This window comes from Rhinopithecus roxellana, chromosome 7, assembly GCF_007565055.1.
Source record: "Rhinopithecus roxellana isolate Shanxi Qingling chromosome 7, ASM756505v1, whole genome shotgun sequence".
NCBI classification, from domain to species: domain Eukaryota; kingdom Metazoa; phylum Chordata; class Mammalia; order Primates; family Cercopithecidae; genus Rhinopithecus; species Rhinopithecus roxellana.
Window position 1 is genome coordinate 98,277,788 of NC_044555.1, and position 26,637 is coordinate 98,304,424.

At 41.0% G+C, this 26,637-nt stretch overlaps 1 protein-coding gene across 1 annotated transcript; it reads right to left on the reverse strand.

Moving 5' to 3' along the window:
• Positions 1-1,252: 1,252 nt before the first annotated feature.
• On the reverse strand, positions 1,253-26,637 carry CAPN6 (calpain 6). Its single transcript, XM_010383395.2, has 13 exons — positions 26,484-26,637; positions 19,889-20,068; positions 10,463-10,594; positions 9,183-9,391; positions 8,482-8,674; positions 7,724-7,917; positions 7,381-7,458; positions 7,089-7,275; positions 5,106-5,228; positions 4,746-4,948; positions 4,047-4,168; positions 3,544-3,680; positions 1,253-2,934 (listed from the first exon to the last, which is right to left on the reverse strand). Exons 2-13 carry the CDS (start codon positions 20,051-20,053, stop codon positions 2,752-2,754), a joined length of 1,926 nt encoding a protein of 641 aa, XP_010381697.1. The 5' UTR covers positions 20,054-20,068; positions 26,484-26,637; the 3' UTR covers positions 1,253-2,751.

A 26,637-nucleotide genomic window follows, 5' to 3' on the forward strand; every position in this document is an offset into this window, starting at 1 on the left:
CATTGAATCAATAAATTACTTTGGGCAGTGTGGCCATTTTCGCAACGTTGATTCTTCCTATCCATGAGCATGGATTTATTTGCCATTTGTTTGTGTCCTCTCTTCTTTCATTGAGCAGTGGTTTGTAGTTCTCCTTAAAGAGGTCCTTCACATTCCTTGTAAGTTATATTCCTAGGTATTTTATTCTCTTTGTAGCAATTATGAATGGGAGTTCACTCATTATTTGGCTCTTTGCTTGTCTGTTATTGGTGTATAGGAGTGCTTGTGATTTTTGCACACTGATTTTGTATCCTGAGACTTTGCTGAAGTTTCTTATCAGCTTCAGGAGATTTTGGGCTGAGAGGATGGGGTTTTCTAAATATACAATCATGTCATCTGCAAACAGAGACAATTTGACATCCTCTCTTCCTATTTGAATACTCTTTCTTTCTTTCTCTTGCCTAATTGCCCCGGCCAGAACTTCCAATTCTATGTTGAATAGGAGTGATGACAGAGGGCCTTCTACCGTTTTTTGTCTGGGGAAAAATTCTCATCCTTGGGGGAAAAAAACGCAGTAGCGTCTTTGTGCTTAATTGTAATATCATAGTGCCATCTGGTGACCATATGGAACGACTGCATTATCTGCAAGGGATTTCATGTCTAATAAAAATCTACAACATGTAAATCTCTAGTGTGTTCTGGGTTAGTGTTATAGGGACAGACAGTGAGGACTGGACTTGAGAACTGTTCTCCTGAGCTATCCCTTTGGAGATCCTTCCCCTGGTCAGGCACTTTTTCATGTCAGAAAGAAAAATAAGAATTTTCCCCTTTACCCACCCTAAGATGGGCAGATGGCAGTTTTTATAAGCAAATGAGTGAAGTCTTCACACATCCCTTTGACTCTAAGGAAGATGCTGGGAAAGGGTATTTGGTATTTTGTCTTTTTGAGAGATCTGCCCTTAAAAAATTTGGCTGCTGTGCCTATGGCCTCGAGTCCAATCCCAAATAGGAGTTTCAAACTCAAGTAACTCCGAATAGCACCCAGCTGTCCCTAAATATGAAATAAAGGCCCCTCTTCATTCTTCCAACTACCTCAGCATGCAAAGAACTGTACCATCAGAGTGTAGCCAGGGCCTTTGAATCCATCACACTTTTACTTGAGGTCAGATTTCGTGAAGTACTCCAGCCCCCACCTCCAGTGGCTTTGAAACAAGTCTTAACAGATGTTCACTCTTGCCATCTATCCCATGCCATCAATTCAAGTCAAGACTGGTCAATGTATTGAATATGAACTTTATTGTGATTTGGTTTATGTAAGGCAGTGTAGTGAAGGCACTGCAGAAGTTAAACAGGCTGGAAAACATGGTAAAAAATGAGCGAGCTAAAAATGAATGCTTGCTGGACTAGGCTAAGTACTACAACTATGTTTCTTTTTCATCATTGCAGAAGCGTTGAAATATTGTTGAAGGTGGGGGTTTGGGGTGGAATTAGGGAAGGCTTCATGGAGGAGGTGGCATTTATACTAGGCCTTGAAGGAGGGGCAGAACATTGATAGGTTAAGATGGAGGGAAGAACATTTCATAATGACTGACTCTAGAGAAAATTCTGTAGAAGTACTGAAAAATGAGAGGGCAAACACCCCCAGCGAGTGAAGCATCCCAACTGAGAGAAAAGTCTGAGGAGTCTGGGCTGGGACCAAAGTCTCAAGTCCCCAGATGGGGTCTTCAGTACAAATGATATTAGGAGGCACAGGACAATGGGCTTGTTTGTAAACCTAGCAGCAGCGAGAGGTTTCACATTGCAGTCAGGGGCCCCAAACTGGCTGTAGTATGTCTGGGTGAATTCTCTCATCTTTTAGGTGTGTATGGTAGTTACTTATCTTTCCTCTTGCCCACTGACTGCCTAAACGGTAGTTCGTGCGCGCCCATGTGCGCGTGTGTGAGTGTAGGTGTGTGTAGATGGGTGGGGGACCGAGGCTTTGTCTCCCACTGCAGCTTCTTCCACTTTTCCTTCTTGTGGCACACAGCTGGCTTCCATTGAGCTGAAGCTCGGGCCCTTCTTACTGTCTAGGACTCATTGAACTCCAGCTCTTGATTAAGCACCTAGGAAGCTTTCTCAACATGAAGGTAAAATTTACTGTGGGGGGTGACTTGGTTGAGGGCAGGACTACACTTTCCGGAGGTGGTGATGGTGGTGAGTGGTGGTGGTGGTGGTGGTGAGTGGTGGTGGTGGTGGTGGTGGTGGTTGTGGTTGGTGGTGGTGGCAGTGGTGACTGTAAGGGTTGGGGACTTAAAGCCGGCTCTGGCTGCTGGGTGAAATGCTGCTGGGAAGTCTATAGTGTTCAGTCAGGAGCTAGGATGTCAGGCTAGACCAGCTTGGCCTTGATCAGCCCTCCTCCTTCCTCAACATGCCCTACAGGGGAGATATATCGAACAACTGAAAACATCACAGACATCTGTAGGGAGTTCAGCCTCTTGTTATTGTCCTGCTTGAATCTCACCCCCGGAAGCCCCAGAGATCCTTTCTTGGCAAACGTGTATGATGTCTAGATAGGACTGTCGCCTCCCCATGTCCAGCTGCTGGAGGTATATAGGTTATGTCGCTACTGATGCTACTTGGATTGGGAAGTATGGGGAATTTATCAGAAGAGAGGAAAAGTTGATTATCGTGAATCTCATTCTTTCTAAAGATTGTGAATCTTAACTAAGACCTGGCACCTGACAGAAAATAAAAGGGTGGCAAGCTTTGTCAGGATTCTCTGGGATTGGAGATTTAGAGCTCAGTGAGATCATCGCTGGAAATAACCTTGAAACTGATGTGGCCTTGCTTGACTTTGGCAGTTGGACCACCCTTCTTACGCAGGTACAGAGACTTCAGATCACGGCAGTCGCTGGGGTCAGCATCCAGAGTAACCTGCCCCAAGAACTGATCACAGAATTTTCGGCTGTTCCAGACCTGGAAAGACAAATGAAGGGAGTGAAGATGAGCAGCCCTCAGTGAGATTAACCTTTGCCCAGTGACATCCAGATCTAATGCTGAGCTTCAAAAGATTTGTTTTAAAACCAAGAGACCATTCTGTCCTTTCCTGATAGCCCATCAGCTGAGGGAAGGATATCTCAAAGAATATAGGTGAAAAGCCAGAAAACGGAATCTCCAGTTTGTTCTTGACCTGTGGGATGGTTACCTAAAGGCTGCTGGTCAGGCGTATTAAGTCAGAAAAACTGCCAGACTGCAGTGATTCATCCTGACCTAGCCATGTTGAGGGTCCTCTGAACTGGCATATGCTTCCCTCCATGGGATTTTATGATACGTGTGTTAACATGTGTACTGGTGAGCATGTGGGCTTTTGCCCACAATTAAATAAATGGAAGAGAGGAGATTTAGGATGGATGGTAATAAGGAAGTCAGTGTCCATGCTTGGTGAGAAGAGTTTTTGAGTATAATACAAACCAAAAAATATGATAATTCTTACTCTGCATCCTAAACATATATAAGGTACTTGGGATCATCTAGTATCTGGTACAGAGTATGAGCCTTTCTGGGGACCCCTGTACACACTCTTACCTGTACTATAATAGGAATGTCAGTGGTCCTTCTGTAGAAAATGGCCTGGGTGTCAAAAATGGCATGAACTGTATTCTTCTGGACAGGAGAACGGACTTCCTCCTTTCCACATTTGATGACCAAATATGGGTTTACAGCTGGAACAAAGTGACATGTTCTTAACACAGCAATTAAAGTTCCTTTTCTAGATAGACAAGAAGGTATCTCAGTAAGCCAGTCCTGGGACTTTCAGCATAGCACCTGAGCACCGGAATGACTGAGATTCAACACTTTTATTCCCACTTCCCTTTCCTTTTCCATATTTTGTATAGGAATATGAAAATGAATCTATTGTAGGCCTTGCCTGAAGTTGACATCCCATCCTCTGCCATGATTGCCATCCATTCCCAACTTCTCTAGACTGAAAATATTGCTGGAGAAAATCATTTGTGATCATATTTTCTAACTTATGTGCTATAAATGCAACTGAATTTTGCTTTCCCAGACATTCCTGCCATTCTTACTTTCATTGGCATACTTCTTCTCCAGGTCCTCAGCACTATGAACAGTGATCTGAGTAACTACTTTCGGGTAGCCACGAGCCAAGTTCCAGCAGGACATTTTGGGCATGTCCAGAGTCAGTTCCCTAGAACATCAAAAATAAAATATTTTCATCATATGATAAACATCCTTTGATGAAATAAGTCCACCAAAGCAGACATCATTGCTGAAAAGCATGAGACATTGTATGACTTAGCCCATTCTTCCTCAGATATGGCTTATATATATTTTGAGCATGCTTTCCTTTCTCCTTTCTTTAAGGGCCAGGAGATAAAGATCAAAGTAGGCAGGGCTGGGACAAAAAGGTGGCTTTGGTGACCCAGCACTCAGAACATAATAGAAGAGCAGGGAGGAGTGCCATCTGCTTAAGAAAAGAGGGTATCAGCCAGAAAACAGAAGACAAAATTTGATGTGGAACAACTTAGACTATAGGCCTGTTCCTCTTTAAGGGTAGCCCAGAGCTCTAAAGTTCAGACCTTCACTGGGGAATTTCCCCCAACCCCCCTTTGAGAAATATTTTTACCACCATGATTTCAGTGAATTAAGTCTGATTTAAACAAGTTGTCCCATCGAACGTCTGAAGAGGGGAGATGGGTGAAGGGGTTCAGGATTGGAGGTAAAGCAAAGAACAGGGGTTTGAGGGCTTGCAAAGGAAACTGAACCTGAGCTGGACAGGCACTTCAGAGAAGATTCTCAGGAGAAACTCGCTGGTGCGACCATGCTGGAACATGGTTGGGACAAGCACATAGTTGCCCTTCTTCAGGTACTTGCTCAGAAATACTGTGCGAGTGTCAATATAGGTGGAAGTCCCAGCACGCTCCTGGATGTAGAGGTGGTGGAGGCGGAATTTGCGGTTCATCTCCACCTGGAAATGAAATAGGGTAAAATATTCAATTCCTCTCAAATCGTGGTTTTTGTATCCTCCATTTTCTTTATCCTTAGGCCTTTCATTCTTCCCCTACCCCTAAATCATACTAATTTTTACTTTGTTTGCCTTCATTCTCTCTGCTCCAAATTTTTACCTTGAAGAGCTCAAAGCCAATGATGTAATTGTCAGGTCTTCCCATTCGGCGGTAAGTGCGCAGGTCCTTCTGCTGCAGTGACATAATGACCTTGTGCCCATCCTCAGGCACGGTGAAGATGTACTAAGGGAAAGAGGCCACCAAAGAGGTGAGTTAGCATTCCCATTTCAGATGAGCCAGCTTAAATTTCAGGGAAGAAAGTTTGTTATTGGGAAGCAGAGCCTTGAGTTATTTTCTGGGCTTTGATATTGATCAGACAAGGTCTTGGATAATTCATTGACTTGCTAAGTGCATACCATTAATACTTGCTTCTTTCTATGTCATTCAGCATGTGTTGAGGGACAACTTTATTCTTAGCCTTTGATGCCAAAGAGGATATGCTTTGTTCTAATAAGTTATTGGTAAATTATTGTATTATTATTGTTGTTGTTATTATTATCCCCTTGTATTTAAATGCCATTTATAGAAAAAGTCTGGAATCCATAAAGACAGAAAGGGTTTTCATTTGACTCAACCTGACACTACAGCATCACCCTGGGCTAGCCTCCTATTGCCAGCCAGACATACGGCCTGTGGAAGAGCTGGATCCACTTCCTTGGAGAATTGATGTTTTGCTACTGCCACTTTAAGGAAGCTACAAGCCTATGTCAGACTTTCCAAACATCATCTGGGGAATCACGGTGCTATTAGGAGATAAAACTAAAAGGCATCAGGTTTTCCTCTCTGTCTCTGTCTCCATTCCTCTCTCCCTTTAGAAGGAAACATAAAACAGCTATTCGGGAGGCTAAGGCAGAAGGATCCCTTGATCCCAGGAATTCAAGGGTGCAGTGAACTGTGATCCTGCCACTGCACTCTAGTCTGGACAACAGGGCAACAAAGTGAGATCCCGTCTCTAAAATGACGGAAGGAAGGAAGAAAGGAAGGAAGGAAGGAAGGAAGGAAGGAAGGAAGGAAGGAAGGAAGGAAGGAAGGAAGGAAGGAAAGAAGGTAAGAAGAAAAAACAGATTCAGAACTAAGGCCCCTAAGTTCAATCCTGTACAGACATATAGAGTGAAGCCATTTTCCCAGCTTAGTATATGTGCCTTATACTTGAAACATTTCCAGAGTTGTAAATGGAGGTGAGGTGGTGTGTGGCGGGGGAGATAGGAGATTTCTTTTCTTTAGGGACAATTAAAATGGAAAGGGTGGAAGAGCAGTATGAGTTAGGTGAATCAGCCCACTAGTCTCAGTATTCTCCTAAATGCCTGACCAATGAGATCCATGGAAAGAAAAGACACACCCGTGTCCAGTGAGACAGCAATACAGGCAGAATTCTTGTTTTCTATGCGTTAGCTCATCAGCACATTTTGAGATGAAACCATCCAGGTTATTATAGATTCAGGCTTTAGATGTTTGGGTTTTTTATTCTGGACTTGACCCTGCTGTGTCACCTGGAATAGCACTGTAATGGGAGATGGATGGGATGGAGTCATTGACAGGGCAATGATTCAAATCCTGGGAAAAATGACCCGGATCTAGATGATAAAATGGAGGCATAATAATGGGGTTCAAAAGAGTCATCTGCATTAGAAAGAGGAAGAATATAGTAAATGTGCACCCCAGAGAACAGCTGGGCAGTAAAGCGAAATGAGGAAGAATTGAGAGAACATCTCAAAGCAGATCTTCTCTCTCCAATGTGGGACCATCACAAGGAAGCAGGGATTGTCAAAGAGCCATACCAGGCGATATGGCCAGAAGAGAGGCAGCCAGAGGAGGTGATTCAGATTTGATAATGCTGCCAAAGTCTGTCTCTGCAAAAAGGCATAGTCTGCTGTGGTTTACAAGCACCTGAGACAATCCCTAGGGATCCTGGTTGATGAATATTACACGATAACTGCAAATGGAAGACTTGATGCTAAAGAAATACTCCAGAGATGACCAAAGCAAGATCTGAGTTCCTATTGACTGGATAACTTTGAGGCAAATAAAGTAATTGACTCAAACCTGGGGATTCTGCAGGAAGGTATCACGGTTGTTATAGCAGCCTCCTGAGCGGTTCATCAGGGGATCATCATCCACAGTCCAGCATCCCAACACCGATTCCAGCTCCTTTCGGCCAAAAATAGGGTTGTTCACATTGCGGCAGACATTCAGTTTGTGAAAGTTGCGGCAAAAGTCCTCCAAGCTCATCCTGAATGGAAGGAGCACAGGAAAAAGATAAAGATGATATTTAATACTTAACACTGTAGTTCCATGTGGAAGCCCCAATTCCCTTAGTGCAGAAACCGCTCCTCACCAAAACTCTCCATCATCAGACATAACAAGCCCCAGGTTTTTGCGATCTCCTGCAGTCAGTTGCTGCCACTCTTCAGAACTGAAAGCAAATAGAAAGAAAGAAAAAAAAAGATAAACCATTATGTTTGCCATTGACTTCTTGTAGTAAGCAGGATGCCAGAGAAACAGAACGCAAGAGAATCAGTCCTGCTTTATTTCATCTGTGGCTGGGTCACAGACCCCATGCCTGACAAGAGCCCACAGATGTCACTGAGCACTGAGAGCACACTAGCAGTCTGGAAGGATGGGTCTGGGAGAACTACAGGGCTTTGGAGATGTAGCTGTGAAAGTGGAATGCAACTCACATTTCACTCCAGGGGCCACTCCATTCCTGTCTTCCCATGGGGTTTCTCAGGCGAATCATATACAGCTTCTCAGCACTGAAGACTTCCACAAGTCTCTCTCCAAGACGAATTTTGCGAATATCAGTCATGGTGTAGGTATGGCCCTTCAGCAGACCCCAATCAGTTTCAACTTCTTGCTCCTCCTGATTGGGAGACTGAGAGCAAAGAAAGATATATAAAGGCACAGGAACTGGGAGACCCAGTCCTGACCCCCCTTCTTCATTAATTGGCTTAACCCAGTAGGATTGAAGCTAGTTCTCACACAGATGGAAATTTCATCCTGACACCCAACTTGAAACAAAAGCCGTAGAGAAAAAGAAATAAAGAATGTAATATAACAACTCAAACAAGTCAGATTCAGACTATCCACTGTAGTACATTAATATGAACTGGCATAAAATTTGATGGGGCAGATTCATTTATTGAACAAGCAGACATAACCTCAAGATCTAGAAGCAGAGACAGGAGGAATAATTTAGCAGAGACTACTGACACCAGCCTAGATGCTGCATTGGTTCCACGTGGAATGACTGGTACAAAAGGATAAAAAATTAAAGCACCTCAACTTCTACATCAGGACAAAATGTGTATCTTAGCTTTCCAAGTACCATTAATAGTTTTTCATGGGTCTTTGGGTTAAGGGCGAATTTCCCTACTAAATTTTGTAGTCTCTTCTGCCAGGAATGAGTATACAGTGGTTGCTTTTCATGAGTACAAACCTCAATGGAACAGCAGATCAGACCACCTTTGGTAAATGTTTTGTACAGTTCTCCGAATAGCTTGTACTTCTCCTCAACAAGCTCAGTGTATCTTCCTTTCTGCATGTCAACAGTTTCAGCCAATGTGCCCGTGAAGTCCACAATAATATCAGTGATGGTCAAACCATCCAGGGCCTCATAACAGCCTAGCAGCCTGAGGGCAAGTATGCAAGGTTATCTTTGTAAAATTGTTTTTCCAGGTCAAGAACATCATACTCTAAAGAATCAGAACATTCCCTGCCTAGACTTTACCAGATGGCTTTTCTCTAGGTATGAAATGAGATATTTTTTGAAATTGTATTCAGAAATTTCTAGGCTTAGGCTATGTTGATCAAGGACAATCTATGCAAAAACTTCTTTCTATGGGGAGATATTAGATAAAGAAAAAACGAAGTGATAATGCCATGTGATCTGCAGATAGCAGCAGGAAAGGATACCCGGGAGCAGGTAAGAGTTTAAATGGAGACAAGAACCTCTAATTTCTCTCTCATCTAAGATTTCTGACAGCCAGGCCCAAGTGCAAAACAATGCCTTGGTTCTGACTGACATCTTACCCAACTTAAACTCCAGGGTTGGGCTGGGAGAGAATGAGCTCCCAAAGACAAATGCGGCTTTCCTTTCCTCATGTACCCTGACAGCAGACTAGTCAATCCCCTCCTTACTTTGCATAAGCTTTTTCCAGCAGAGCATTCCAAAACTCATTCATGGAGGTGGAAAAAGAGAAGACCAGATCTCCATTAATGGTGGGCAACAAGTCATCAATCACCACTTCAGTCCATTCTCCAAAATGCCAGAAACGAAAGCGAAATATCCCAGCATATTTATCTGTTTTTTGAGGGTCCCACTCCTGTTCCTTATGGTTAGGAATTGTCTAGAAATGCAAGAACATTTAATCAAGTGTTATTCACCACACCACATCCAGAAACTGAAATGACAATTTACTCCTGGCAAATCCACATGACAACAGGAAGCAAGCCACATACACCTGGTTTGAGTCTGGATTGGAAAATCCTAGGTATAGCATTTTGCCCACAACTTCTGCTTCCTCAGATCAGTTTGGCAGAGGATGATATCACCACTCCTGTCTAAATGCACACAGGAGAACACAGTGTGGCTGGGACAACCAGTCAGTGGTTAAATGCTTTCCACAAATAATCTATAAACTAGATGTTGAGAAGCGGACGACATAAACATATTCATGATTGCATGTTTAAAATGCAAGGCATTCTAAAAAGCAAAACCAATCAAAATCAAGACCCATTGTAGTTTGTTTTTTAAATATCCATTCTAGATATTTTATATCAATTCTATTGAATATGGATTTAATTTGCATTTTGAATAAAATCATGTTTAGGAAATTTTTTTATATAACAGCTACACATTAATATTCTAAAATTATTTTTTTGAGGAAAATGTTTTAACTTTGTCCCAAGTCAAGTTAATACTTCATTGCCTTGAACTCTACCTGAATGCTAAAGGAATTTTTGTACTATTAATAATTTATTAGAACCTTTTCAAAGTCCTACTTCTGTCTTTCTCACCTTTTCTGTTATTAATATGTATTAGTGACTCCCTGGTTTCTACTGACTTTATATCCCAGTAGGTACAATGTAATATGCAGAGATACTGAGTCAATGCACGGCAAATGATAACCAAAGATTTCAATGACCATATATGACAAAGCAAGTAGAGTAAAATGTTAATGGCAGAATCTAGGTGGGTATATGAGTGTTCACTATAAAATTCTTTCAACTTTTCTGTGTTTGCAAAACTTCTTATAATGAAAACTTCTTATAATGAAATGGAGGGAAGTCGCCTAGTTAATACCTCTACTTTCAAGAAGTACAACAATCTAAGAAAGTTATGAGCTGATTTTTTCCTAAAGTTATTAAAGAAGACAAGAAAGTGGAAACTGAATGAGGTCCCACAGGAGGGATAATACCTTTGTCCAATGAGACTCCTGAACAGCCAAACAGGAAAATGCAGAAACCATTGGCTTGTGCCCCAGTCTCCCTTGGGTCAGCTGGTGGTTGCTAATGTTGCCCACAATCAGACGGGGGTCATCACAGATGTCCTATGAATACAATAATTGGTTATATGAGAGTCTGGGAAGGTTATATAAGAGTCACTGTGAGCTGAACTAGGCAGGACAGCCTTCATAGAGGAGATAAGGTTAGAGTTGAAAAATGAGTAGACTTTCCATAGGTGGGTTGAAAGGAAGACTGAGGGGATTATAAGGAAAACCAAAAAACAGTTGATCATCTTGCCCCATGTTTGGAAGTGGCAGGAGAAATGAAAGGAGGGGGTGTGACGAGATTGGGTGCCATGCGGTGGTGAGGGCTCTTAGACATAGCTATCATTGGGGTTTGGGAGGGTTTTCACCACAGTAGTGACCTTTCAAAAAAAAATAATAACTAGGAATTAGTACATTACACTCTGATCCTATTTTGCCAGGATGAGATTTTCTGAAGCACCTGTGTTTGGAAGGGAGGTTGTATTAAAGAGACAAGGTCTAATGAAGGTTAACGTTAATTCTTCTCCTTCTCTAGGAAAATCAGTTAGGAGACCTTATAGGAAGCCCTTTTCTAACATAAAGCAAAAGCAACAGTGGTCTCCATAGCAACCAGATTTTTCTACATTTTTGGATGAATATAGATGACAGCAGCATTAATAGCAAGTGGTAATAAACCACTCACAGGAACACTTCAACCGACCCTCTTCCCAGTGAAGGTCCTGAGGGAATCTGGGCAGAGTGGGGGCAGTGTTTGTTTGGAATGTATGCATGTATCTTCCCCCCAACATATTAACTGTGCCTTTGCCCTGGGAGTAAGAAAATGACACCTAAATAATACAATTATAACATAAAGTGATAGGGCACAGTAGAGTCATTTTCAAAGCATAATTCATGTCTAAAGGAAGAATCCCCATAATTCTCCTGATCATAGTCAGAATAGGATTCACAGTGGTGTTAACACTGGAGTTGACTAGAATTAGGCAGTTGGACAAGAGAGGGGTACAGTGGCATAACAGGTAGAGAGAAAGGCATGGGCAAAGGCATTGTGGCATACATGACACTGCATGGTTGAAGACATAATTGGGTGACTCAGAGTACCAGCATTTGCAGAGTTCAAAGGCAGGAAATACCAATGCATTCTTGACTAGATCGAGAAAGCTTCACGAGGAGGCCATTGACCAGTACCTTGACATTCTGCTTACGCAGCAGAAATAAATCCTTGTCTCAAATGGAATCTAGACATATATCCTTTTAAAAAGTATTAGAGGCAGCTATATTTTTCTGGTCCTCAAATCTCTTTTTTTAATGGCCATAATTCTCCTTGATGAAGGGTCTGGTCTACAGAATGAAACATTCCATATATTCTTTAAAAACCAAAATAACTCTGGAAAGAAATAGGCAGGCATTCTGGGCAAAGACAAGTGCAGGTTGGAGATTAATTGGGCATCCCTCTGCCAAAAGGAGATGGCTAGATGGGTTGTCAGCTTTGGATTCTCAGGTCTTTTTTTTTTAGATGCATGCCTGGTAGCTCACAACTACTTTTTGTTTTAGGAGAATTTTCTATCTTAAAAAATATTTTTTATGAGTTGCAAACTGCATTTGTTTTCACTTGTTGAACATAGAGCAGGTATGTTGAGTGAGTCAAACCCTGATGTTCTTTTTCTTCTCATTGTTTTTTGCCTTTTCTAAAATGAAACTAAGCACAGTTTTTCCTCCCCAGGTCAGGTGTTTTCATTTTATTTGGAGCAAGATGTCAAAGTATAAAATAATTTCTTTGACCTAGATAATACATATCATAGTTTCCTAACATGGAAAAACAATAAAGTGAACACTGATATATGAAAAAATGTGCTTTTAGACTAGTAAGACAAATTATTTGCTAGTTTTATGTAGAGTTGTTAGTGGTTGGAGATACACTATGGTGTCTTGAATTTCCATAAGATTTTCATTTCACAATAGGTATCTAGGCTTAGCCAACACTTTTGGCATGTCAACTTCTATTGAAGACATAAAGGGCCACATAAGTCAGCAAAAAGACATATAAACAGAATTCAAATTGAGGAATGGTGTAATTATTCTGTTGTAGACCCAAGATGGATATGATTATTGTATATTATATGTGTGTGTCTATGTATATATATGTATGTACATATAATATATATATTAAAAGCTGTGTCAAATTCATGAGAGAATGTAAGTTTGGGACCCCTCCCCACCATGTTCCATTTCCTCTTATAAACTGGCCCATTCTCCAGGTATGCTTTACCCCTCTTCATACACGACGGCTATTTAACAATTGATTTAAAACATGACAAGTTAACAGTCATAGAATGTCAAAACTGGAATGAATTTTGGAGACTAGTAAAGCTTATCTTTCACATGAGGAAGGAAGCTCAGAGAGGGGCAATAACTTGCTACTCTGATCATCTAGCTAGTCAGCAGGAGACCTAGGCCTAAAGTTTTTTTTATTTTTCAGAACCACATATGGCTAGAGAATAAAACTCAAGACCTCAGTCATCCATCTCTGTGCCTTTAGGCTCAACAATAGCCACCACATAAAGGATGATATTGTGCAACTCCTCAGGGACAGAGATGCTACCACCTCTTTCAGTCATTCATCCCAATGTTTTATGCCTCTGCTTAAAACCTACCTAAACACTCTTCACTCTCTTGGAAAACTTACTTACCTCTTAGCTTTTGGTTCCAGGATAAATATCACTAATAGGTCTTAGTCTGCTCATTTAAATTCACTAAATATGAATCAATCTCTTACTATATGTAAACATCGTGATATGAAACCTGGGAAGCAAATCCTTTATTAAGCCATATCTTCTGTCTCTTTAAGGAAGTGAGGCATTAAAAGACTAGAAAGTAGCCAAGGATTTAGAAAGGGTAAATGGTAATAAGCCAATGCAAATCCAGCAGCCAAACAGACTATTTGGTGACAAATTTGAAAACAACAAAATGACTGGTTGTTGACTTCTTCCCTAGTTTTGGACACACGAGTATCTTCCTGTTGGGGTTAAGGATGTAAGACTTGAGAAATTTTTCTGTAACTCAAAGCTGAGATGCAGAGTGCAGATGGGACATTTCAGCTTGAGCCGTGCTGGAGAGGTAGGAATGGGGTTGGAGGAGAGGTCACAGCACACATATTCACAATATTTGGGTGGCTTAGCAGCGAGGAGGGATGCTGAGCCCCTAATGGTTCCCAGCTGTGTTGGCACAGTTGAAGTGATCCTTGAACTGGGCTGTTTGTCACGGCAAAATGATTTCTTAGGAAGAAACACACAACTAGGAAGTTAGTACCAAGAGTAAAGCTGAAATGGTCCCCACATGACCCCGCCTCTGAGCCAAAACCTTCCATTAAGCAAAGCAGCTTCTCTAGGAAGTATGCTCTCTTAGCTTAGTCTTAAGGGACTTCTCATTGTCCTTACTTCATCCTCCTTCCCAGAGACCTCTGAGCGGGAGGGGGCATACAGTTACAAGTCCTGTAGCCCTGCACAAGGCACTTTATGTGACTCCCTTTGCACCTACCACATCCAAATTCAGCATTTTTTTTTTTTACACAGGTGAAATTTACTGACAATAAACATGGAGGCCCAGGGTAAACCACAGGAACCACAGTAAAATGAAAAGCTGCCCAGAAAACCAGCAGCCAGAAGAGTGGAAACACTTTTGACCAAGTGCTACGTGCAGTCTAGCAGTAGTGAGGGGGTACGAGTGTGGACATCTACAAGTGAGGCCAGCCCTGCGGTAGGTACATTAGGAATAAGTCCAGGGTCTGAATAGTCCCAGAAGGCTCAGGGGCTAATTTGCACAGAACTGCTACTCAGGAATGGAGGGTTTTGTGAGCTAGTCCAAGTAGCTGTTATCTTACTTAGAAAGTTGAACCATCCCCCAAATGGAGCATTTATAGGTGGACTTAGGCTCAAGGACCAATGTTGCACCAGCCTCTCAAGGAGTCCACTTTTCCTAATGGGGAGTTTCAATTCTGCATGAAGATTTGGTTATCAGTAAAATATTCTCTTCCTTCCTAACCCATCCAAGGAAAACTCAATATGGAGAATAGAATAGGATCTTAGGCCCAACTTCCACCTCCAAACTAGGCCACCAATCACTATGTAATCATTTTTCCACTTAACCTTCAGAATTCTGCTAGGAGACTCAAGGCATAGATCCCAAACTGCTTTTTGGGGAATAATTTGTGTATCTATGCAATGGAATACTGTTCAGCAATAAGATGGAATAAACTGATATGTGCCACAACATGGGTGACTCTTGAAAACATTATGCTAAGAAAAAGAAGCCAGTTACTTTCATGATTCCATTTTAAGTGAAATGTACGGAATAGGCAGTTCTGGATAGAAACCAAAAGTACATTAGTGGTTGGCTGCAGCAGGGGGTGGGGGTAGGGTGAAGGGATTACTCCTTTCAAATGTACACAAGGGATCTTATTGAAGTGATGCAACTCTTCTACAACTGGGTTGTGGTAATGTTTGCACAACTTTAAATTTATTAAAAATCATTGCTTTGTACACTTAAAACAGGTGAGTTTCACAATATATAAATTGCACTTCGATAAAGCTGTTAAAGTTTGTTAATGCATAATTTAAAATAAATAGGACAGTTGGAGAGAAAGACTATGGGCCTATTCAACTCTCTTCAATTGTGTAAACAGTGGAAAACACTTAGGACTACTCACATGGGGTGATATAGTCTCTGGGAAGAAAAGGAAATTGTTGAACAGACTAGGCCAAAACTACTATACCGAGATGTTGCATTCAGCTGGTGGTTGGAAATTTCTATTAGCACAGAGGGAAACGTGTTTCTTTTTTTACAGTTCCCTCACATGCCATCTATCACCCAAGCCTGTATATTCTGCTTTTAATGTCTCCCCTCATCTGCCTTTCCCTTCCATTTCTACTACCATAATTGTAATCCAGAGCCTCATCACCCTCCCACTCTCAACCAGACAATGTAGTAAAATGGCCCCAGGGGAATGTATTCTCGAAGGGAAGACTAGGCAACAGCAATGGTAGCAAGGTTGAACTTAAAACTTGACAGGAGAGCTGACAGATCTTGTGCAGGAGTCCTTTTTTCCTCCACAGTTGACAGTGCAAATTCCCATGAGGCTTTACTCCTTTTTAGTCAGGGATTAGATGTGTCTGATTTTAAGACACTATTGTAGGTAGATATGAGTCAGTAAGGAAAAAAGCCAGAGGTGGGTAGGAGGGGAGAGTGGCTGGAGGGAGCTGGAGAAGAGATTTTCTGTGGGAATTTGGCAGGCAGATTTCAGCCAAAAAATCCAACCGGCAGTCTTATGATCACACTGTAACTCAGTATAAGTTAGATCTTATAATTTATGAAGACTATATATGTTGAGCTCCAGGAGGATAGAAAAGTCCTGGAGCACATGGTCTCAGGCAATATACCTGTGTACTCAGAAAACTAGGACAACAGCTGAGGCCAATGGACAGCTGGATAAATTAAGAACTTTCCTCTGGAGGGTATGGGCAGATGATATGGCATTGAACAATTGCAAAACACTCAGAATTCCTGCCATCTGAAGAGGCTCCTTAAAACACAGCAAGGAAGTGGCAAGTGGGAGGAGGGGAACTCAATCCTGCCCAAGAATGGGAGGGTGGCCCAGGCTGAGAGGGGCAGAGCTTGACTGGAGTCAGTCTGTTAAACTATCAGTGGTGTTTGCAGGCATGGAGGATTATGAAGGCAAAAGCCTTCAACATGAGAAAGGAAAAAGACAGAAAATATGAGGTTAATCGTGTTGCTTCCATTTTGGAGACTTCAGAAAAGAGCCCCAGTTAAGTGTGCAGCTACATGGCATGCCAAGGAACAAGGTGTCTGTAAGTTTCACTGCAAACCAGGATCTCAACTTTGCCAATGAGGCAGGGGAGGCCAACGACTCATCTGGTCTTCCTGAGCCAATTCAGAGAGGCCCAGCTCTGTCTCTCAGCTTTCCTGATGAGAGGCCAGAGAACTTTGACGTGGTTCTTGACCACAGGCTTGGCCTCCACTCTGGCTGGGAAAGAATCCACAGCTTTTCGAGGAGGCTCAGATGGTGGTCCAGAACCTTGTTTTTTTCTCCTACTCCCCACAAGAGGCCCCTTCCCCGACCATTCCAATCTATGGTAAACTCCCCTTCTTCAAAAATTCTACATGATTTACTGTCCATGTGCCTGAAAATAGCATTTCATACATCCAACATTCATTTCTTTTTTAACTCTTTGATAGCTCAATATCCATCTCCCCAACTAGAATGGGAGTGCCTCACCACAGGCCATGTCTGTGTCTTGCACCAAGGCTGGCATAGAGTAGGTGTTCAGTAAATATTTCTCTAGTGACCCTCCCTTTGGGCTTAATAAGACTAAGCAAACACCATGCTCTCAGACAGGAGAGTGTGGAACAATTAATGAAAGTGTGGCATCAACACAGTGAAGAGGAATGTGAGAACTGACTGGAGGGAAGCTACTTATTTTGGTAAAAACAGGAGACACAAACAACTAACTCTATCTCCCTGATACGACAGCAGGATAGAGTGAAAACTCATGCAGGCTTTGCAGTCAAACCCGGATGAAAATCCTAGCTTGTTAGCAGTCTGACCCTGAGCAAATACTTACCTTCTCTTAAAGACACAGTTTCTTTCTATATAAAGATATATAATGGGCATGTATCTGCTGGTATTTTTTAAACTTGGAAAACAGAATTGCATCAAAGTAACTTTTAACATGCCTACTTTGCTAAGCCGTGGTAAATAAGGGTGAAATAAAATAATGTACCTCGAGCACAGTATCTGGCCCATAGTAGGCATGTCGTGACTGTTGATTCTTTTTCCTACCCATCCCCACTGTTCAGCCTCTCTCTCTGATTTTCTCTCACTTTAGAAGGGGTATTGTTTGCTTTAGAGGCAAAATGCCACGGTTGTTAAGACTTTTTCCTTCCCTGCTAATCCATCTAGGATTCAATCCACAGAATTTGGAGGATGAAGGCAAAGGACAATGGGCTGAGCCAAGATAGAGGGGGAAGGATGTGTCTAAAGACAGCCAGTACAGGAAACACTGTCTGCTTGGTGCACATCTGGGGAATGGCTTCATGTTGGCTTGCAATTTTGCTGCCCACCGGATTCCCTCCCACCTCCTCCACCTCACCCCTACCTATTATCCTTTTTCTCTTCTGTGTCTTCAACCTCTTCTTCTTTACCATCTACTTCTTAGCCTATAAATATGTTCAAGTCTGTCCTATTTCAGAAAGAAACCTACCCAGTACACCTCTCTTAATTTCCTGCTTCGTTTTTAGCTACTTCTGCCATATTGATGTCTTTTCCTTGATATCCAAGCATCAGAAAAGAGGGATGCCCCTCATTTATCACCGTCCATTCATAAGAGTGGATCCCAGAAAATGTATCTCTATTTTCTCTATGTATTTTTGCAAAATAAAAAAAGCCTGTCTGCATACCAAAGTATTGGTTAGTGAATTCTGCTCATTTCCTAGATTTTTCTTGCAGGTCAGCTAAGTGATCCGCTGGAATGTCAATAACTCCAGACACAGAAAGGCAGGAGGAGTGTAATTCTCCTTCAGACAGAGCGAGTTTCTCCCAGTCTCATACTTTCAATGGTTGTCATTCTTTATAGGCAAAAACTAAGATATGTTCTTTGAGTTGCATAGAAAACAAGTCTTGATGTAACCGGTGTATCTTGCCACCACATGGTAGCAACGTGCATAAACTGAAGTAGCTCTTGGCATAACTCCATTTAGGAATTTAAGCTGTGGAAATTACAACTAAAAGTGATAGTTGGTGAAAGGGTTACCTGAAGGAGCAAACATTGAGATGATGCCTGAGATGGTTCTATAATAGCACACAGAAAGGAACCTCATTAAATAGGACCTGAATGTCTTCAGGATATTATGAAGGTCCAAGAACTTGCATTTCACAATGCCTATATACCCATCACCTACATTGAGAAGGAGCTTAGGTACAATATCCTTCTATCCAGTTATACCCTTTAGATATAGCAAGGTTGCAATTTATTCTCCAGACTCCGTCATCCTATTGTTTTATACATTGAGCTCCTGCTCACGTAGGGCTAGTGAAAGGGTTCTGAAACTTGCTTTAGAGACACAACATACAGATGATGCACAGAGAACCGCAACAGCTATTAGTAGTTACTACTAATAGGTGGTGAAAGACCTACAATTCTACTTGAAGCCCACTTGTCCAGTTGTGGGATGATACAGGTGACAGTGTCCATAGAGCAGCAAAGAACCCTTCTCGCCCCCATGAAAAATTCATCTTTTCTTTTTAAAATTCATCTTATTTATGCTTACTGTATAAGGAGTTTTTGTCCTCACTGGTCTAAAATTACGTTTAAATTGTTATGATAGGTAACTTAGTAAAGAGGCAAGAGCATAGTTGCTTTTCGAGTTACCATATTTACTCAAATGAACTTCCAAAAGAAAATAAGAATGGCATCTCTCTCTTTTTTGTACAGAAATATTCATAGCATCTTTATGTGTAACAGTAAAAAATACTGGAACCAACTCCAATGCCCTGTAGTAGGTGAGTAGATGAACAAATTTTGGCATATCCATATCATAAATTACTACTCACCAGTAAAAACAAAACAACTATTGATACACAGAACACCTTGATTGGATCTTAGATTAATTTGCTTAAGGTTAAATAGCTAATCTCAAAAAGGTACAGCATATCTTTTTTTGTTGTGTTTTCTAAGTAAATCTGTCAAAATTTGACTAAAGTTCAGGACTCCAAGCTAGAGCCAGGAGCGCAGATCCACAGAACTTTCATTATAAAGTTTTCTTTATGTGAGGTGATAAATACGTTAACTTGATTGTGGTAATTATTTCACAATGTATATGTATATCAAAACATCACATTGAACACCATAACATACACAATGTTTATTTGTTAATTATATTTTAATAAAGCTGAAGAAAGAGAGAGGAAAGAAAGAAAGAAAGAAAGAAAGAAAGAAAGAAAGAAAGAAAGAAAGAAAGAAAGAAAGAAAGAAAGAAAGAAAGAAAGAAAGAAAAAAAGAAAGAAAGAAAGAAAGGAAAGAGAGAAAGAGAGAAAGAAAGAAAGACAGAAAGAGAGAGAGAGAGAAAGAAAGAGAAAGAAAGAGAGAGAAAGAAAGAGAAAGAAAGAAAGAAAAAGAAAGAAAGAAAGAAAGAAAAAAAGAAAGAAAGAAAGAGTAAGAAAGAAAGAAAGAAACTTAACTTCTAAATTGGTCTACACAGTAGACCTTGTAAGTGAAACAGTGGATCAAGTAGAGGTATGATGAAGGACGTCAAGGAGAGAGAATGTGTAAAATAGAAAGTTACCTGGGGACGTTTCCACACCACCTTTCCAGGAAGCAGTCGGTTATAGAAAAGAGAATCATTCTCAGGCAGAAATGTTGGATCACAGAAAAGTCTACTGTCTTTGACGCATTCCTGCTTCAGTTCCTGGTATTTCTGGTTTTTGAAGAGCTTCAGAGGAGGACCCATAGTGTTGAACTATGCCTAGAATGAGGAAAATTGTTGTCTTTGAAGGAAGAATTTCTCAGGTCTTTTAGGGGTTATCTGAGATTAGACAAACAGCCGTCATCCCAGTGACTTCTTCCCAGAGCTAGGCACTTCTAGTTTGGATTTAAAGGAAACGTCACCATTTTCAAAGAAAGAAGCGTCCACGCTCAGCAACTAATTAGTATGGGGCCTTGGGTAAGGCACCTAAACATTTTGGGTCTCAGTTTCTTTATCTGTCAAATGGGGCAATATGTGTCTTAATCTTATGGGAAAAAAATCAATAATAAAAGTGAAGATTGTGAGTTAAACGTGATTCATTATAATTTAAAGAGAAGTCTTCCATTTATACCAGCAGGGAGTAGTTCAAGGCAAAGTACAACTTGAAGATAAGGGAAAAAATCATTTTACTATAGTCAGAATAAGTTAGTGCCCTGGAGAGTCACGCACTTCGTGCGTGAGGGGAAAAGTAGCCTCTTTCCATTCCAACAAGTCTTTTTACACAATTTCTTCCGTCTTGTCATTTAGAGAGCTTTGCATTTTTTATTATTGGCCAGGCAGACTACTGCAAGAAACGGCTCAGCAGATGGCCTCCAAAGACAAGGAAAGATAGAAAGATTGTATGGTCTTTCTTCTTAAAAGTCTAATGTATAATCCTTTGCCTGTGATAAAAGGCAGATTCTGAAATTCAATTACACTAATTTGGTGGGCTATAGATTGTTATCCCACGGCAATACACTCTTGCTTTCTTTTCTTTAAAAAAAAAAGGGAGGAAAAACAAAAACCTCACATGGCTAAACAGAGAATTCATATAGTGATTCTTCAAGCAATGTCTATCAGAGTGCCCCACACTCAAGTGCTCTTAACAACTGGTTTTTAGGAAGATAATTTGAAAGGCAAATTTGATTTTCAATAGCCTTGGGGTGATAATAGGGTTTTCAGCGCTTTTTCTTGATTCACAAAGATAGATTTGTAATGATTTTAATGATCCTCTCCTGGCATTCAACAGTAAATAAGAATGAGATTGTGAAATTTACATCGTGTCAACTATTTCAAAATGTATTTTAGAAATAACTGTCTATATTCTATAATCACAGGAGGGTTGAAACAAAAATAAACCTGAGTAAGTTTCAGAATGTCTGCTAAAAAATAAGGAGAATACGTTAGCACTTTAAGGAGTATCTGTGTGGTACATCTGTGGGGCAGTCGCTATTTTATAAAAAGTGAAATATTGATCAGACCTTTCTACTAGTTCATTTTGTGTCCTTTCAGTATCACATTGAAATGCCTCACTGGTGAAGAAGTTTCCCCATTTGAAAACCATAACAATTTTTAATTTAAATGTTTGCAATGTTATTACAATGTTATTTGCAATGTGTGTACAACAAACTTACCCTTTCTCTGAATCCAAGGAACAAGAAGCTGAGAATAATCACATTTTTTTTTCATAGCCTTATTTATTGGCAATTGCTTTTAAAATTGAGAGCTGTGGGGGCACTGCAAAACACTGATGTCCTTTTTTTCATCAGATTTGTCTGCTCACGTGTTTTAAATATTAAAGTGTACTTCATTGTATTTGAAAGCATGGATGGTATCAATAATAATTTTTAGTTATGCAGCATCAGAGCCAACCTGAATGTTTGCCCAGACTCCTATTTGGAGGCTGTCACAAATGGATCCCAATTTTCTTGTATGCTCAAACTTAACAACAAACACTACTGCGCCTCTTGTTTTCCCTAGAAGGTTTGGTGAATTGCCAGAGCCTGGGGACTGTAAATGTGGAATAGCCTGGGGCAATTAGAATATTTAGTTTGCCAGAACCTCCTAGTCTCTGGACATTCTGGATAAATGAGTATTTCCTGTTCTGCCTTCAAAGGTCTTCCTTACTACTCGGTCAAATGGTAAGGCAGGCAAGATCCTGCAAAAGGAATCCCTGTTATAAAGAGGGCCTGTGTATAGACAGAAGTAGCATAAATTGAAAGGAAAATCAGGTTTGATTTTTAAAGCCCGTGTGATCCCAGTAGACTCTCTCAGAGGCAGAATGTACAGCTTATATGGATAGTTTACAGCTTGACAGAATACCTTTTGGGTTGGGGTGCTTGTGTTCTGGGGACACACAGTAAATAAAGAAGAGCAGGCTATAAGTCTGACCTTCCACTACAGTACAACTGTAGTCCCAAGTCCTCTCGGACTTGTGGAGTAGAAGTGACCTTCATGCAGAGGTTGCAGTGAGCTGAGATCGTGCCGTTGCACTCCAGCCTGGGAGACAGAGCGAGACTCCGTCTCAAAAAAAAAAGAAAAAAAAAAAGTGACCCTCATTTCTGACTAGGCAACAGAACTGTGATCCATTTGGTTGTGCCTCAGTTTTCTCATCAGGAAAGTGAGGTTATCTGCCCTGCCCCTCTTACACCATGGGTGTACCTAATGAGATGGTTGGTGTAAAAGTAGTTTTGAATAAGTAGAAAGTGATCCATAAATGTAAAATATACACTGAAGCCCTCTCATTGCCTAGCATTGAGCTGGGCACACAAATATTGTTCAAAAAATGTTTGTTGAACGGATAAACGTCTTATGTGGAGAATTAACGTTTGCATGGCAATTTCTTGTTTGAAATGTGTATTTTACATTTTAGTTCGGGTTCTCGTCATAGCAGTCATGCTTAATGAGATTATCTGTGCCCTTCATTTTGTATCTGCAGAAATGGCAGTTTAGAGAAGCAGTAGCTAGAAACTGGCAGAATTAACTCAAACCCAGGTTCTGTGCAATGGCAGATTCGGTGTGCAGCTTTCTATCACACCACACTGCTTCTTTTGGTCACTACCTTCTTAGAGAAAGGATTTTTTAGTTCAAATGAAGAAATCTTCCAAAGCAAACATGATACCAAACTTTGAGGCATTCTGCCTAGAATTTATTGCCATGGTAGATATTGAAAAGGTTCTTTATTTTCATGTTTTGATGATCATGGGAGAATCTGAACCCTTTACATCAGAGGGTTCATCATTTAAACATCAGAAAACTTTTGGAAACCCAGACATTTGTAAGTTGAGTTTGTCATAAACAACTTATTCTGTTGGAACGGATGAGTGCAGAGAAGGGAATGCTCCCTCCTTTCTGTTCTATTGCACCCGATGGCGATGGGGATGGGAGAGCCCTTACATTAAAGATCACATATTAGGAAAGTCGGTAGACAAGAAAAAAATTAGGGGTTTGAGTATAAACCCACGGATTTGAGTATCAACCATGGAGAGCCTCTAGCTAACAAAGGCAATTTGTGGACATTTAAGAAGGGGGACCCTGTGGCCTGAGGGCTAGTGGTATGAGTGGTTGGGTGAGGCAGAGTGTGGGGCTTAGCACTGAGGTAATGGTCTTAAGCAATATTATTTTAATTCAGACCTACCACTTTGAGAAAGAATATGAGGACAACCGTGTCTGCCAAGGCAAAGGATAGAAGCGGGCCCAGAGTGCAGAAAGTTGAGAAATGCCAGGGGAAGTTGAGGGAGACTGCCACGTAGAATACAAGGCTGCAGTTTAAAGAGGGAAGTATTTTTTTTTCTACTCGCTGGACTGGAAAGCTTGAGGAAGTTAGGCAAGTCGTGAAAGCAGAATCTCTTGCTTCTTAACCTGTGCATTAGCCTTAGAGTAAAAAGCATATTTTGCTCTAAAAATATCTGATAAAATACATCCTGTCTGTGGTTCACAAGCTGCTTTGGATTTAGGTGAGTGGGAGAGAACATGAGGGAACTTAATGGAGACAGGGAGAGAGGGCATGGCTAAGGCATTGTTCCTGGCTAGTTTCTCCTTTTCCTCAGTTTCCTCCCTGTTCTGTACTTGGAGCAAAAATCGAGATCAAATCAATAAAAGTTTGCAGACAAATTTAATACTGAAGACCCAATTCTGTCCTGGCATGAAGTAGGCACCACTTTATCCACAATCCACATCCCTTATCCCCACACCTGGGGGTGGTATGGTGAGAGAAAAGGGATTTGGATAGGAAAAAGTAATATAAATTCAGCATCCACATGGTATACAGAGAACAGTGCTTTTTCATATGTACACAGGCAGAGTCATAGTTTACATATATGGGCACGCATTTAACCATGGGACTTATGTATGGCTGTTCAGATTCAAACTTCTAACCAGATATTCTGGGTCTAAAAAGGACCACAGAGATCCTCTGATCCAGTCCACTGCCTTATAGAGGATGTACCTACTCTGCCCAGAGAGAAGAGTCTGTTCAAAGTCACTCAAAGGAAAAAAAAAAAAAAAAAAAAAAAAAGAGGATACAATTTTCTTTAATTCCATTGCTCAATAATTCTATCAAAAAATAAAAAGCAATTCAAAATGATAAAAAACAACACAGGTGGTTACAAGATCCACAAACAAATCCAAAATATCACCATTTAGTATATATAACATCTCAGTCCCTCAGTTTCCCCATAGCACAATGAGAATACGTTAGCTGTCCTGTCTACTTCAGAGTGTTATTGGGAGAATGTAATGAAATTATGTATGTGAACATACTCTTTAATTGTTAAAGATAAGGCTAAAGCAGGGCAGTAGTATTAGGAAGCACTTGTTTTTAGCAAGTTAAATTTATTTTCTGTCTTTAGGGGAAACTGATGAAATTTGATCATGTGCTTTAAATAAGACATGCACCAACATTTAGAAGACTAATATAAAATCGCCCCTCCACCATTCTCTACGCCTCCCTATTTCACCCCTCCTTTTTTGGCTGACTTGCTCTTTTGGCTGAATAAGCCCATCCTATATGTCTACTTTTCCAGCCTTTCAAGAATCAAATTCTGATTTTATAGAACGTTATGTTGGAAAGACTCTTAGAAATCACTTAGTACAACTTCTTTCTTTTGTTGTAAGGTAAAGGAACTTGCCCAGGGTTATGTAGTGACAGAGCCCACACTAAAACTGGGACCTCCCAACTTTTTTTTTAACCACAATTTGTTGTAAGGTGGGGGAGGAGGGCAAACCGGCAGACACAATATGTCAAGCAAGACATTGCTTTTAAAAATTCATTTTGTCCTCTTCTCACAATAATGCACTTAGAAGTTTTGTTTTTGAATTGCAAGCTGTCAGAAGGTGAGATGATTTCAAATCAAGGCTAATCAAAGAAACACTGTTTGGGGGTCACAAAGGGGCTTTTTCTGCTTTTAATTTAGGAACTGAAAACTCCCAAGGATATGGAAAGCCTGCTTTTTAACCGATTCCTGACCATATAAGTGTTTAGACTTTTTCCCTAGACTGCTAGGGAGTCTAAGGACAAATAAAGAACGTTATCTGAATACAAAGTATTCACACACACTCAGGCACACACGTGCACATAAGCATGCTCACACACACACAAACTTCCAGAGGAATAAAAGAGTTAATTAGCAGTCCACAAAGAATTTTTTGTTTATTACTTCAGACTGTAAAGTGTTCTTACTTTCACAATAAAGATTAGCAAATGAAGCATTAGCTGAATTTCAATACACCATTAATACAAACCAGGATGCTTTATCCTGAAGCCAGAAGTAATTGTCAGGACAGCAGAATTTGTCGAGTTTTTTTATGTGCTTTTCAGCAAACTTACAGTTCCAAATCCTCAGAACCAATTGTTTCCATTGCAATGCACCGCTCCTTTTTCCTGTCCCCCACCCAAAGCCAGCTCTGATCAAGTGGTCCAGTGAAGACCCTAGAACAGTGTAGTTGGCCTGAGAGTGGAGGATGGAGCCCCATCTTCAAATCAAAGTTTAAACCAAAGCTGGAATCAGAAGGGAACAAAGCCAGGCCAGAGGCGGAAAATGGAATAGCCAAGATCAACCTGTCACCGGGGCAGGAAGACCACTGGCTGTGCAGACGGGGAGTTAAGATAGACTTGGCCACCACTTTCTCCTGTGCAACAGTGCACAGCCTGCTCACCCTCCTACCAGAGCTCACGGGCCTTTTGTATACAGTGTGGCTCCAAGATTTTGCCCGCATTTCAATAATTTGCCCACAGTTGTGGGTCAGCAGAAGCTAGAAGGAAGCCCTGAAAGGAGCCACACTTCTCCCCCTCAACACCATCCCCTGTGGTTTTTTCTCACTTACCAGGTATTTTGGGTAGCAGAAGGCAAGCACATACACATGCACGCTTGTGTGCACACACACAAAACTGACCAGATATCCCCAGAAAAGTTTCATTGCCAGACAACCACAATCATCACCCCACACACCCCTCAAAATAACCAACCAAAAATTCCATTATTTTTGAAGTTCTCAAACTGCTAATAATAGGCACATATTTGAACCAGACAAGCCATAAAATACAGCTGTGGAGTTTGGTTAACTATAAAGTTGAAGTTTCTTCATCTTTCTTAGACGCTAAGTTATCCAGGAAATAAAACTCCAGGGTAAGTTTGTGAACTCCCTCTCTACTCACCTGAGTTATCCCAGGAGCCCTGCTGCTGTTGCTGCTGCTGCTGCTGCTGCTGCTGCTGCTGCTGCTGCTGCCGTTGCCGCTGCTGCTGTTAGCCAGGTAACCCCACTAAAAGTCTGTTCAGTCAGTGCGGCTGAACAAAGATTCTGGCTTTCTT

Bases quoted from the DNA above. Each gene is read 5' to 3' on its own strand.
- CAPN6 (XM_010383395.2), bottom strand. From the start codon at position 20,053: ATGGGTCCTCCTCTGAAGCTCTTCAAAAACCAGAAATACCAGGAACTG. The intron at 7,459-7,723 runs GTGAGTTGCATT...ATTTGCTTTCAG, and splicing joins AGTGGCCCCTGGAGTGAAAT to TTCTGAAGAGTGGCAGCAAC. The intron at 4,169-4,745 runs GTTCAGTTTCCT...TTGATGTTCTAG, and splicing joins GAAGTGCCTGTCCAGCTCAG to GGAACTGACTCTGGACATGC.